The sequence below is a fragment of the Alligator mississippiensis genome, chromosome 1 (assembly GCF_030867095.1).
Source record: "Alligator mississippiensis isolate rAllMis1 chromosome 1, rAllMis1, whole genome shotgun sequence".
In the NCBI taxonomy this organism is placed as follows: domain Eukaryota; kingdom Metazoa; phylum Chordata; order Crocodylia; family Alligatoridae; genus Alligator; species Alligator mississippiensis.
In genome coordinates, this window is record NC_081824.1 from 402,218,672 (window position 1) to 402,234,292 (window position 15,621).

The 15,621-nt window shown below is 41.6% G+C and overlaps 1 protein-coding gene across 3 annotated transcripts in view; it reads left to right on the forward strand.

Moving 5' to 3' along the window:
• Positions 1-15,621, forward strand: part of DIAPH3 (diaphanous related formin 3) — a 487,575-nt gene that overhangs the window by 308,927 nt on the left and 163,027 nt on the right. For all 3 annotated transcript variants that reach the window (XM_059723010.1, XM_019500535.2, XM_014608394.3), the window contains one exon: positions 11,741-11,876. In XM_059723010.1, coding sequence (XP_059578993.1) covers positions 11,741-11,876 — 136 coding nt within the window. The remainder of the gene's footprint in view (positions 1-11,740; positions 11,877-15,621) is intronic.

Below are 15,621 nucleotides of genomic sequence, written 5' to 3' on the forward strand. Positions count from 1 at the left end.
AGCCTCTGCAAGAGAAGGCTGAGAGGTGATCTTGTGGCTGCCTACAAATTCATTAGGGGGATACAGCAAGGGATCGGAGATGCTCTGTTCACCAGGGCGTCTCTTGGGGTAACAAGGAACAACGGTCACAAAGTGACAGAGCAAATTTAGGCTAGATATCAGGAAAAACTTATTCATGGTAAGGGTGGCCAAAATTTGGAATGGGCTTCCAAGGGAGGTGGTGCTCTCCCCTACCTTGGCGGTCTCTAGGAGAAGGCTAGATAGGCATCTAGCTGGGGTCATCTGACCCCAGCACTCTTTCCTGCCTAGGCAGGGGGTCAAAATCGATGATCTGTTGAGGTCCCTTCCACCCCTGGTATCTATGAATCTTTACCCAGATGCTTTCAACAGGCCTACTGTCCACTTTATATTGCCTCTCTGAATGCATGTACATCACCATTATATATAGGGCTACAGTTCCTCCTTTTTCTCCTGCTTATCCTTCCTGAGTAAGCTATCCATCCATGGCAGTAATCCAGTCATGTGAACTATTCCATAATCCCAACTGTATCATAAGGCTGTTTTTGTACTAGGACCTCCAATTCTTTCCGTTTGTTTCCCATACTTCTTGTATTAGTGTATAAACATTTCAGGTATCTACCTGATTGTCCTACCCTCTCCCTGAGAACACTGATAAAGTTTTCATTACTGGTTCCCTTTACTAAGTTTTTATTCCAATCCCAAGGCTCTACTTACCTCTGGGTTTTGTTTCCATCACCCCATGAACCTAGATTAAAGCCTCCTCACTGAGTTAACAAACCTGTATGCAAAAACAGTCTTTCCTCTCTTCATCAGGTGGACCCCATTTTTTTCCCAGCAGTCCACTTTCACAGAACACTCCATAGCCAAAGACACTATCTACACAGCCACTTGTTGATCTCCGGAATGTCTGCTTCTAGCTGGGCTTTACCCTTGCAAGCATCTGGAGAAGAAAAGGCTGATCTTGAGCAGCCACCATGGCTCACTGTGAAGAAATCATGCCAAACACACTTGATTTCCTTCTTCAGCAAGATAACTACTTGGGGGGATGAAAGGCAATGCAATGGATATAGTGTATCTGGATTTTGACAAGGCTTTTGACAAAGTCCCTCAAGACATTCATGTATCCAGTAGGAGGTACTCCTGCGTTGAGCCACCCACCTCACTGCACCCAAGCACTATCCAGGCTCCAAGTGCCTCCCCGGGGACGCCTCATGTCCTGCCGACCCCTTTCCCGGAGCACACTCGCTAGCTTGGGGGTAACGCTGCCCCTATCCAGGGTCTGGACTGATCTTGGCCCTGTGTCCCCTGGGAAACAAGCTTAATAGTCCTTGAGAGTACTCGACCCACTGCAAGAACTTGGGGTGTTTTCCCCAGTCCGAAGCACAAATAGTAGTCTCAGTTCAGTGCAGACAAATGCAAGGTGCTGCATCTCAGGAAGAACAATTAAAAATACGAATAGAAAAATGGGTGATGACTGGCTGGATGGCAGCACTACAGAAAAGGACTTGGGAATCTTGTTGGATCACAGACTTAAATGGCTAGGGACAGACATTCAAAAAGCTTGAGCCTGAATTGATTCAGTCTTTACAGGTTAGTCTAACCTGGCTAGGCTGAACCAGTTTGCATATGCACAGACATTCTCTCTGGACTGAGGAAATGCAAGCACATTGTTGCAGTGGCTCAGGCTAGGAGCTGGGGGCTGCTAGAGCAGCCCTACCTCCGCTTCCAGGCTAGGAGCTGGGGGGTGTGGCCAGGCACCGGCAGGATGCTCTGATTAGGAAGGGGTTCCCTCCGCACCCTCCCTTTCTGCTCCTGACCAGCAAGGGACCCAGCAACGAACTTGATAACAGAGCATAAAAGGACTTTATAAAAGCCTCTTATTAGTTCAAGCTCTTCTTAAACAGCTTTTTCCAAGGAAGGAATGGAGGGACGCTACCAACTGACCTGTTGATTAGCTTGAAAAAGCCCTAAGTGGACATTGTCCTGTCTGCCTTACACAGACAGCTCTCAGTATTGGCTAGCTTACCATATGCTGCCTATAGTCTGTGCTATGGCAGAGGGGAGGGGGGATCCCTGCTTAAACAGGGAGTGTTGGAGGGGGGCGTGGGCAGGGGGAAGCCAGGAAGATGGGTGGGGCCAGCCCTGCTCTGGAGCAGACAGCTCCATCTAGGGCTGCAAAGCATCTGTGATGCTGGGGGAATCTGGTTTAAGTTAAACAAGGAAGGGTTTTAGGGACAGATACTGCATAAACTGGGTTGACCCAAATCAGTTAAGTCTGATACTATATTCAACCAGGTTTATCTCAAACCAGTTTCAGCCATTTTCAAACTGGTTTATGTGCACTGAACGTCTATTCTTTCACAGATTTAAACCAGTTTCCGATCATTTAAGATCTGCTTCAGGCAGGGGGGTTGGACTGGATGACCTCCAAAGGTCTCTTCTAGCCTTACATTTCTGATTCTATGATTGTTACATTTTATATTAGTATTATTTGACATCAGTACATTTGTTTAAGCCCTGAATTATCCCTGGACTTACTTTTTATCTGATTTTCTAATAAAGCACAAGTGTTCAGTGTCTGTCTAGGATTGTTGGTTGTAGCTGTGTTGGTCTAAGGACATAGGCAGACCACTCTTCTTTGAGTAGATATTGTGATACCTTATATTAGACCAAATAAGTATTTGGAAAAAAATGTTCTTTGCAAGCTTTTGGGCACAAACACCCTTCTTCAGGCATAAGGAGAGTCTAACAAGCTGCCTGGAAGTTGACTAAATATATTTTGCTTGCCTAGCTTTGTCTTTTTGTTTTCTTGAAAGAAAGGTTTGCTCATTCATATGCACTAGTTTTTTTTAAGCATGAAAACACCTTTTTTACATTTTTATCTTCTTGTATTTAACAACACATGTTAGGGTGAATAAAATTATTGTTGCTTCTTGGGGTGGTAATTTGGTAGTCTTCAACAAACAACAAGTTAAAAAATAAATTTTATTATGGATTTTTCAGCTCCTAATGAAAATAATGTTATATAGGCAGAAGTACAACATAAGAAATATGGGGATTCATATTATGTATGAAGGAAGAATAGTATATTTTAATCCTAGGACACAAGTTAGCATACAGGCTTTACCAATATTCTCACAAGCTGAAAAATTCTTCATCAAAACCAAAAATTGTATACTTCTAGGCCCATGAGCTTAGAACTGACCAGCCACTGGAGGGCAGAATATAAAGTTTATTTGTCTCCTTTTCTCCTTTCCTCTCACTGAATTCTTATGATTTTAGATGTTACTACACTGCAAAGATGTCATGATGATAGATGCTTTAAATTTTTTGTAACCAAGTTGTAGTAACTACCATGCAAATACCCATCATTGTTACATGTTTCTGATACTTTGTAGAAGTGTATTGCATTCCTGTCCTGACTGAGTTTACCATATCTGGTAGACTGAGTTGTTAATAGGGGTGCACTGATAAAGAGTTTTTGAGCCGATACCAATGGCTGATTATTGACCAGCCACATTAGCCGATACTGATCTAATTGCTGATATGCAGCTCAGCAGCTTGGAGAGCAGTGTCCATCTGGTAAGTCTGTTTCGGGGCTGGGGTGTGGTGGGGGGCAGATCGAGTCCCCTGCAGTGAGGGAGAGAGTTGGGCTGGGCCTGGGGCAGGTGCTGCACAGACAGGGTGAGGCGTGGGATGGAGCCAGTGGCTTGTCCGGGGGAGGGTGGCTTCTGCCGCTGTGTGTACCCCTGGAAAAGGCATGGGGGCATCTGCCCTCCACATCTGTGCTTGGGGCGAGGGGTGGGCTGGTGCTGCTTGCTTGGGGCTGGAGGCTGTTCCGGGGTCTTCCTGGTGGCTGTGCTCATGGCAGGCGCTGGTGGCACTGGGAGGGGGAGGTATGGGGGGGGCTACAGCCACCCCAAAATTTGCCATAGTGCCCCCATAGCCCCTCTCCCAGCACCAGTAGCCCCCACCCTGAGCACAGCCACTGGGAAGAGCTTGGCGCTGCCTCTGGACCTGAGCCCACAGTGGCAGCCTGCCCTCGCCTCACACAGATCCGGGGGGCACATGCCTCCCATGCCTCCCCCAGGAGAGCACAGCAGCAAGCCACCCCCATCCCCCTGTTCCCCTCAGACGAGACACCGGATCCACCTCGCGCCCCATTCCACCCCAGCTGTACAGTGCCTGTTCCAGCCCCAGCTCACTCACTCCCTCACTGCTGGGGCCTTGATTTGTCCCCTCCATGCCCCTTCCCCCCCCCACAGACTTACCAGCCAGATGCTGCTCTCCAAGCTGCTAGGCTGCACTCCTGGCTGCATTCATGCTGTGGCTGTGCTCATGCATGTGGGATTTATTGGTGACATTATCTTCCACATTAGCCAAAAAAAGCCAATTTACCAATAGTGTCAATTTTCCTTTTATTGGTACCAATACGATATGGATCAATGTATTGCTACACCTTTAGTTGTAAAGGCTGTTTCATGGTCATCATTAATTATATTGGCAATTTTAGGGATGCTCTTCTTAAATTGAGTGTTAAAAAACAGTATCAACAATAAAGATATTAACTACTAATTACACAACACCGTATTTTAATATGGTAGTCATTAGCATTGAGTTTGAGAACCTATTTCTTACTACTTTTGTTTACTGCTTTTGCAAATTGTTGGCTCAGTGTGTTGTAAAACATTCTGGATATATATAATTGAGGAAAAAGTACATATAATTAAAATTAGTATCAGTGTTTTGTTTAAATTTCACAGACAAAATATCAGTTATGAAATCAGTTGTGCAAATGGATTATTTTGAAATCATAAAAACAATTTGCTTTGACATTAAAATACACAGCAAGTGCATCTACACACAAAATATGATGCAGTAAACTCTGGAACATATTGCATTGGAGTGTATTGCTCCTGGGTGCTGCATTTACATGTGTACCCAGAACCACACCATGTTTAGCTGGGTCGGAGCAGCCCTGGCTTGCAGTGGACCCAGGGGTTCAGCCTGCCAGCATGGAGCTGCTCCTTCCTGGCTCAAAATTGTTGCAGAGGGTCTGACTGAGGCACAGGGGTACTCCAGTGCAGGGCTAGCTGGTAGGCATTCCCTATACTGAAGCACCCTGATCAGTCTTTGCCCATGTGTTGCTGTGCACTCAACACAGCCTTAAAACAATACTTATGTTTACAAGTACAATAAAAGCTTTGTTATCCGGCACCCATGGGGAATGGGGGGTGCCAGATAACAAAATATGCTGGTTAACTGAGTGGCCCGAACAGGTGTCTTTGCTTATTAGTTAGAGTTGGGAACCAAACCAGTCCCCGCCCCTGCTGGCAGTCCATTCAGCATGTGGGGAGTCTGGCATTGGGCTGTGACAGCCTGATGCCTTTCTCCCCATGCACTGCTCCTATACTGACAGAGTTTTGCTAGGTCCCAGCCATATATTCAGTTTAATGCATGATGCATTGTCACACCTTAAACTGAGTTCCACATGTGCCTGGTTACTGTTTAAGGAATGATTACCTTGTTAATCAGGTCTGAAATGTAATGGGTCTCAGAGGCCTTAGTATCTGTTTTTTAACCTTATTAAGTTTTGTCTGACAGGTAATGAGTTTTTGTGCCCTCTCTACTTTGATCAATAGAGGTTTTTTTATTTGTTTGTTTGTTTTGTGCTTTCTCCCTTTAGAACCTGCATGTTCTAGTGGTTAGGAACCTTCTTTTAATATCAGACAAAATTTATTCTTAGTGAGCTTATACAGATCTGTTTTTGTGCCAACCTTTTCACTTGAACAACATTTCTTTCTCCCTGGAGTTTTCATCTGTGATGTATTTATGAACAGCAATTGTATCCCATCATGGCCTTTTGTTTTGCAAGATTGAAAAGCCCAAGCTTTCCTTCTCTTTTCTTATAATATGGGCTCTTTATTTCCCCGATTATTCTCATAGCCTTTCTCAGCACCTATTCCAGTTTGAGTTCATCTTCCTTGAATGTGGGTGACCAGAATTTTATACTTTATTACAGATGATGTTTTACCAGTGCCTTGTACAGTGTCTTATATAGTAACATTAATACTTCCCTATCTTTATTGGAAATAACTGTCTAGATACATTCTAAGATTGCATTTACCTTTTTTGCATGACTGCATCACACTGGTGGCTTAAGTAATCACTAAATATAGTTTTACAGTATAGATTTCTCTGTCTATACAATTTTGTTTCTTTCATCATTTCACATAATGATATAGTAACACCTAGTGCTTTCCAAATTTCCAGTAACTTATATTTTTCCTTACTATCATTCCTTATATGTAAGAAGGAGAAGAACATTGTCTTTGGAGTGGAATATAAGTGTATGAGTAGAAGCTAAGAGTTTTTGGGGTTGTATTTATAGTTATGCTGTTAATTCTTTCTGTTGTCTTGAACCCTTTTGGTAACCTTGTGGTGCCTCAGCTTTTCCATGTCTGAAATGCCTAATAAGAATATTTTAAGTCTCATGTATTAAAGTGATTTGAGATCCTCAAAGAGAAGGTCTTCTGACCCTTATCATCATTTTACATGAGCTGATAGAATAACTTCAGGGCTTTTGGACATCCGAGACCTAGTAACTTTTACTTTTGATAATGTTATCTTGGTAATCATTTCTTGTATGCAATGAGAAAAAAATATTTTGAACTTAATAAAATCATCAGGGAAGAAAGCTTACAAGCAGTGAAAAGAGACTTGCTTTGAGCCTCAGTGATGGTCCTAAATGTTTTTGCTGTTCTTAGTAGAATCCTTGGTGAAACTGGAGTTCTCAGTTCAGGAATAACATCTGTAAAATATAGACCAGTGCCACTTTTGTATTTTGTAGAAAAAACTGATAAATTTGATCTCTTTTGGCTTAGTTACAGTGGCTGTGAGAGAGTGTCTGATTATTTAACAGACAAGATCAATCTGCTCTGGACTTCTTTATTTTCAGCATCAGAATGGAAGTTGAAAAACAGCCCTTGCCAGTTGATTTGCTCACTTTTGCTTTATGACATGTAAGGTGTGTTCAGCAAAATTGCCATTGATGTGCCATATACTTTATTATAGCAAAATCGATCCAGTACATTTCAGGATGATTAGCATTTCAGAATGGTTGATTTTGTTAACTTGCCCAACATATCATTTGACTAGGCCTACTAGACATAACATTGTACACAGTGATTGCAAGGCACTATATTGATTATATAATTGTACATTTACACAATGTCCTACATCTCTGTTTATGACAAATAAGAGATTTTGGGAATGTCTATACAGCAGCAATAAATAGTATGCCCTACTTACATCCTGTGATCCAAGCCTAAAAACGTGCAACTGAAGTTGCCCTGAAAGACACCCCCATAGTCTTTTTGAGTTTGTGTTACCACCATCCATGCGGTCAGCTACTGAGAAGTTTTTATAACTCTTGCTAATAGATATTCTTTTTTGTATCAACCAAGGAACCTAATGCACTTTAGAAACATTAGGTCTCATTGGGCATTTTTACACATGTAAGCGCTGCTGCGCTGGGCACTTTGAAAAACATCCAGCGCTGCATCACTTACAGTTGTATAAGCGGTTAAATGCGCATCAGTACTGAGAAAATGCCAGCAGTGCACTTTTGAATTAAAACAGAGAGAAGGTGTTTTAGTTCACAAGCACACCGCCGCCATTCTCTGCATGCTGACATGCATTTCACTGCTTATACAACTGCGTGCAGCACAGCACAGTTCACATCGGCAGAGCAGCAGATCTCTGGTGCATTGTGGGGTAAAAGTAAGATGTGTATAAATGCCCATAGCTTCCCAGTTCAGGTGCATATAACATCCCTTTAAAGCTTATTGAAACTATTACACTAACAGCAACTGTAACATAACATCATCATCATTATATTAGTTTATTTAGAACTTCTTTTTTAAAATCATAGGAAAATAGCTTGGATTACAACATCTACTTGTGTTCCCTATCAGTAGCATTGTCACAGGTTAAGGGGCTTGAGCTTATTCTCTGTAAATGTTCAACTCTCATTCAGAAGTTAAAATGCAGCAATCCATTCTAATGAATGCACTAAAGTATGACTTAATTTAATATGGTACATTCATGTCTTTCAGATTGCAAGAAACTATGATATCTCCTTTCATTAAAAACAAAAGAAAATCTCAGTTATTTGTCAGGTGCTATTGATAGCGTTTCAAAAATGCAACCACAGTATTAGGTGCTTAATTTCTCCCATGCATTGTATGGGGAGCCTCAGTGCCTAATCCAGATTTCTGAATTCTTCTCTGAGGCAGATGCATAAATCTTAGGTTTAGTGACTAAACATCACCACACCAATTCCCTTGTTAGAACTGTTTCCTAGTCTTTTGTTGGTACTTAAGCAATATGAAGGCAGAACAAATACAGAAGGGGATAAAATCATCACCATTGGAGAAGGAAAGGAGTATATTGGGACAAGAACTCTGAAGAGACTGGGACAAGAGAGGAAAGGAAAATAAACTAGGAGGGATGAAGAAAAGAGATAAAGCCTGAATCAGTTGTTTGTTGAGTGGACATGCCAATTTCAAAGGTGGAAAGAGAAGGTGGAAATGGAAGGGAATTCTTTGACCAAGAAAACACAGAGTCTGGAATTGGAGACCAGGATGGGAAGGAGAGACTGAGACTGAATGGACAGAGACTGGTATTAGTCATTTATATGAGAGAGAAATTAGGATATGGGGAAGGAGCATACAAATATGACAAAAGGCTGGGGGAGGCAGAAAACTGTGACTGCTGGGCAAAAAAAGGTAGAACAGAGAGTGGGGCAGGGGAAAAGAGGCATAAACATAAATACCATATGCTTAGCAGTGCAGCTGAATCCTTGACTGCTCATGATAAGTGGGAATCTTAAACCAGTGACTGCCACCTGGCTGTTCAAAGAAATGTGCAAATTTGCCACATCTGCGTTTGCATTCACGGCTTACCCAGCCTTACCATTACAGCAGGACCTTCAGATCTCACCAAAATCTGACCTTAATCATCTTTTTTTAAATAGAAAAACTTATGATCAAGTATGTACTTTTATAGAGGGCCTTTATATGATTCTGGCAAAGTAGAGGTCATCTTGAGGCTATACTGATATCTACAATAAGCTGATTCTTCAGACAAACTTCTGGAGATTGTGGCCTACAACATTTGGCCCACAGTGAACTACATCAGAATTACATGAAGTAGATATGGCTATCTCCTTGATCTATTTCAGTGTATGTTTTAAGAAGTGCCCACTAGATAATTGCATACCCCAGAAAGGAGGAGGGGGAAAAATCTACTTAAAAAGAACATTTCTATGGTTACATGGTCAAACACTCAAAATAGCATGCTGAAAATGCTAGGTTGTTCCCCTAGTGTGTGGATGTATTACAATACATCTAGAAATATGTGGTCTCATACTGTTTTATCTCCAACACCCTACACTGAGGGCATGTGCACACATTCCTGGGACCCAATCTACAATTATGTGGCTCGCTTTAAGCCGCATGATCATAGATCAAGTCCCCATTTGTGCACACATTCACTGATGCCAAGAGCCATACTGGGAACTTGATCTAAGTAAGTTGTAGTTGTGGGGAAGATGAGCAGAATGGATGTGGGTAGTAGGTTTGTGGGGAGGGGGAGTTCATGGGGCTGGAGAGGGGGTGACTGGTAGATCTGGTGGTTGGGGGAAGCTCCAAGAGTTTAAAAATAGCTCAGTTGGCATGGGCAGGGTAGAAAAAGCACAGCTCCAAGATTGGGTTGGATTGCTCAGCTTTCCCAGCCCTGGGCCTGTGCTCTAAATTGTGTGGTCCGGGGGCAAGCCGGGCCCGTCTTTGCGCACGCGGGCTGTGGCCAGCAGCCCGGGCACATGGGGCCGGAGGAGACCGCGTGGCGGCAAGGCATGCACGGGCTAGAATTAGTCACAGAGGCGTAATGGTTGATTGAAAGATTATTTACTTACACCCAAGATGGTCGCGGTGTAGGCTGGACAGTTTTCCAGGTGCAGCTCCACTTAAATCCTCATTGGAGGACTACGACAAATTCGGTTCTTTGGCCCCGGAGTTGTAAGGCTCCGCGGGTTCGGCAATTCTTTCCCACGGAGTTGTTGAAGCTCCGTGGGCTCTGTTCGGTTCTCAGGCCTCGGAGTTGTTAAGGCTCCATGGGTTCAAAAATTGAGTATATAGGAAAGGGATACATCTAGGATTGCGCTCGGCGATGGGGAGAGGCCAGAGGCTGTTTAAACCTCTGTTGCCTGCTTAAGAAATGCGTTGGGTCCGTGAGGATCCGCAGCGCTTAGAGATCTTCACGCAGGGTGAAGTCTCCTCCTCCTGATGTTCGTGGAGTCCTCCAACTTGGGCGGAAACCACTTAAGCTTTTTATACGGCTAGCAAGCCAGTCGCTAGCCGCCACGTATGCATATATTAGAGTTGCCCAATAATGTGGCACGAACTCTTATACAAATGGCGGGAACTCCCTTTGCACCGTGCATCTCCGAGATGCAAAAGAAATGCACCATGCAAAGAAGCTACAAATTTGGCGGGAAATTCCCGGTTGCACCGGAGTTCTCTTCCGCAGCAGAGAACTCCACCGTGCAAGGAAGCTGCAATTTTAGCGGGAACATAATTTAGCGTTGCCGAAGCGCACACAAACAAAAACTCACAACTTTGGGTTGTGATATAAATATGTACATACATTCAGTTAGAGTGGACCACCCATTTCTTGCTGGATCTAAACTCCCTCAACGTATGTATAGTTTGGCACTTAGTTTGACCTAAATCTAGTTAAGTCAATCTTAAGTGTAATGTCTTCATGTACCCTTAGTGAACAGGATGGACATGCCCTGTGGGTTAATCAAAAGGTTGCTGTTTGTAGGATAGAAGCCTTAATTGTTGCACAAGTGAGAAAATATTTAGGAAATGAGGCAGGGAGCTGCAGGAAAAGAAATGAGGAAGCTTGTGACAAAGTCAGTTGCAGTCTCTTTGGTTTCTTGTTTAATGTCTATGTATGCAAATTTTAATAATTAAAAAAACCCCACTAGTCCACAGATTGCCAAATCTAAACTGAAATGTACTTAATTTGAGAGTGCTTAATTGTAATTCAAGGTAAACAATATTATAGGGATGATGAAATTACCACCAAAATAAATATTTATAAATTCAGGAAAATTGAATCAAGGTTGAATTAAAAAATAAAAAATCCAAATGAAAATATATGGTTAAACTACCCAAAATAGTCTTTCCTTTTTTGTGGTGACAGTATGAGGATCCTTAATCTGCTTTGAAACCACAACTGTTAAAATACATTTGGCATGACTTCATAGTTTCATGTTGGGCAGAGTTAAATTAGCTGTTATATTATTTCTCCATGCATTAACTCATTTGGAGTTCTTTGAAATGTTTCATTTAAGTTTTAGGTTTATTGTGCTGATTTGAGGTATACTAATATTCTTGTTATGCATTTTATCCTAAATTACATACAAGTGCAAGAATAAAATATACAAGATATGGAAAATACAGCATCTCCAGATTATATGTGGGTTAATATATTAAAGACACCTTAGAAAACTCAACCTTTTAGAAACAGATTTTTGACTTCTGGTATAACTTGTGTGTTTTTCATTTTGATAGTTTATAAACTTGTTTTAGCCAAAGACTTTGTTTTAATTGTAATGGGACGTAATGGTTTCCTCTTTTTTTTTTAACAGCAAACAGTAAAGGAGAATATGAGAAGACGAGAAACAGAGGAAAAACAGAGACGTGCTAGAATAGCTAAGGAGAAAGCAGAAAAAGAAAAACTAGAGAGGCAACAAAAGAAGAAGCGTTTGTTAGAAATGAAAACAGGTAGGTAACGTGTAAAGAAGCCTCCTTATCTAGTGTTACATAGGGAATGAAACTGTAGCAGCTCTTTTTTTATTATCTTGATGTGTTTGGAGGAAAGGCAGAATAAATGATTGATTTCGCCAGTTAAATTTTACAGCAATGCTGTTCTTAAATAAGATTTTGTTAACAAGCTGTTCAGCTGCTTTCCTCAAGCTCTCTTAAACCCTGAGCTTAAGATGAGAAGGAATCTATTTTTTCTTGCATGAAAACAGAGTCACTTTTCAAATCACAAAATCATTTTATTTACCATTTAACTAACGGAAGCACAGTGTCCTTTTGTGATAAGAGACTTCTTATGTTGGTAAGATTCTTCTTTGTGTGTCAGGACCCTAGAAACTGCTCTGAGTATATATGTGGAAGACTGGCACATCTTCTTTTGTTTGTTATTAGTACCTGCTAGAGTCATGTGTATGCCCTGTGCTGGTTCTTAGTTGAAATTAAACTTCTCCATATCTTTCAAAAACCTTCAGAATTGTGCATAATCTTTCCATCAGCTGCAGTAACTTGTTTCCATCTGTCTGAATTGAATTCTTTTCAGTCATATTGCCTCTTCCCCTCAAGTCACATCCCGTTATAGAATCCCAATACAAAATTTATCATGGTAGAATTGAAACCTTTGAGTGTTGGGCTCCATTTTTCTGCAGTAGATGAATCCACTGGCAAGATGGACACAGCAGGTACTCTTACACACCAAGCAGGTTCTCAGTTTCTTATGTTTCTCCATGAGAACATACAAGCCATGAGATATAGGGCTAAAGCTCCAACTTCTGAAATTCTAGCAAAAAGAGTAGCTGCTCCAAATACAGAAGACAGACACCATAGTCCTCCAAAGGTAAGCCCAATTATACCTGCCCTGATTGAGGGCTGGGGCAGAGTAGCCAAATTCCTCTGCCATTAGCCCATTCTCTAACATTACCTCCATCAATTGCAACCCCCTCTGTGAACTAAAGGAGAACAAAGACTACTCTGCTATCAGTTGGGCATACATGAGGAAGTGATGAGAGAGAGCAGTACCAATACCTTTTATCCCTGCCAAAGTGGTCTCCTCAGCACTGGATGTCATTAAAATATTTCAGGGCCTTTTTGTCAGGCCTACATGCTAGCCCTGAGGATGTTGAACTAGTATTTAACTCTCTCAAGGTTCACCTTACAAACCTATCAACAGATCATAGTCTGATAAAATCACACATTTTTAACATAACCCATGGTATCAAAATTCCTAAAGGTTGTGTTCATTTGTGTCCTTTGGTTAGAGACTGAGCTTTCATAAACAACCTCAACATCCTTCTTTCAAGCTCATTAGCCTATTTAATCCCTTTTAGCATACTCACTGTACCAAATTACTATGGAGACTGTCTTTCTTATATTGAAGATCTCAGCAAAAAGAGTCATTTAGCTCAGTTTGCATGGCTAGAGTAAAAGCTGCATCCCTGTATTAAGAAAATAGTGTTGAAACTGCTTCTTCACATTCATTCCTAATATGATCTTGGAGTTCCACTTAAACCTTTCTATTGCCTTTCATGTCATGTTAGGAGAGAGCTTGTTGCATTCTTTCATGTTTAGATGTTTGATCCTGTAAAGGTAATAGAACTTTAAAATTTTTTTCCCTTCTTCTTTATGGCTATATCCAGTTTACAGTTGTCTTTGATAGAGTACGTCTAAGTGCATATCCCTGTCTTACAAAATGGATGGCAAACCTTTCTGTTCAAATATCAGAGCACTCTTAACCAAAGCACAGAAAGCTCCTTTGCTTGTTTCAGAAACATGCCACTCTTGGAGATCTGCAGGGCAGCAAGTGGATTCGCCCACTTATTTCTTGTTAATGTTATTCGCTTAATAGTCACCAGATAAGATGCTAGATTTGAAAGAGCAGTACTTCAATTACAGTTTAACTGATGCAACTGAAACTCTTCACTGCCATCGTCCAGAGGACCACAGCTTGTCAGTCTCCTACAGTGGGATGCACACTAGCACAGAAGAGAGTAGTTATTTAATTATAGTAACTGATTCTATGAGATGCTGTTGACCTGCCCCATCATTCTCCCACTCTGAATCTTCCCCACCACAGGCTTTGTAGCCTCACTCACGCTCCAGCTTAGTTCATGCTTTTACAGGTTCTTTTTTTGTTCTTATCACTTCTCCCTTGCATTTTCTAACCATCTAATCTTCTTTTGAAAATGACAGCATTTACCTGAATCCAAGATGGCCCCCTATATTTAGATTCTATACGTGGAAGGTTTATAAATTACTTGTAATTTTTCATGTACAGGGGGGCAGTTGGTAGGTGGTTGGGGGGAGGCAGGCAGTAGGGAAAGCGTCAAGCAGTTTGACCCCTCCCCACTACCTCCCCTACCCTGTCCCCTTTCCCCCCAACTGCCTTTGTCCCCCTGTCTCCTGCCACCTTTCTCCCCAGCTGCCTCTGCCCCCATGAACCCCGTTCCTCATAGCCTTGGGCTCCCTGTTGCCTCTTCCCTGCTCCCCCCTCCCCCCCCACCAGAGTTGCTGCTGCTGCTTCTCCTCCTCCTTCTCTGCCTCCTCCTTTTTTGCACCTGGCTTGGAGCATACTCAGATTGGAGTGGGGATGGAGCCTGCCAGAGTGGGGTGAGGGTAGACAGCAGAGAGGGTGCAATGAGGGGGAAGGAAGTGGGAAGGCAGGTGGAGCAGGGCAGGCAACAATGGCAGAGGTCAGGGCCACAGCCACAGCAGCTGATTGTCTCTCCCATACCACTCATACTCACTTCCAAGACGAGGGGCAAAACCTTGTCTTGCAATCCAGTAAATATGGTAGTAGGATTCTATTAGTAGGAAGGATAGAGTTCTGTCTTCCATGACACTACATCCTATTGCACAGTAGGAACTACTGATGTGATAAAAAATTTCTTGTATGCATGTGTCTTCTCCTTTTTCTTGCTGTTACGGTTCCTATATCTTTCCTTTTATCCCCCTAATCTAACAACATGTCTGATACTGTATCTTTAAAAACATTTTCTTATCAAACAAAAATGTGTAGGCTCTGATTCTTTATTACCTTAACTTATTATTTATGCACATGCAGTTTCTGTTAATTGAGGGAGCAGCCAAAGGATGAGGCATGAGCTACAGAGGCCATCAGCTGAAATAAAACTCCGGTAATTATTTTGTGTAGGTACATATAAATGTGCAATCATTTATATCTAGATAAATGGAAGTGATGATTGCAAGCATTCTCCTCCCATTCTGATGGGACAAATGCAAACATTTCCCTTGCTTTTTAAAATCTAGTATTTGAAAAGAAAATCTATATCTTATGCATTTAATGTTTAACTTATATACAAAATGAGTTTTGCTAACCTTTCATATTTGCTCTTTGTGATGGAAAGAATTAAGAGTTTCATCCAATCAGTATTGAACTGTATACTTCAGTAGTATTTATTATTATACTTTAAGTATCAGCTAGAAGCCCCAATATGCTAGGTATTAACAAACAGATATGAAGGCATAATTTGTCCTATACAGCATGCAATGTAATCTTTCTTCTTCTTTAAACTTTATAATAATCTTAGTTTGCCAAAATCACTTTATTCTTCACTTGTGTTCTAGGTTATAATGTATGCATATCACAAATAGCACCTTTATTACCATTTTTCTTTTGGGAAATGATCATTTAATCATATGTTGCTTAATTCACAATATTCTTTTAATGCTATAAACTTTCCAAATGTTCTAG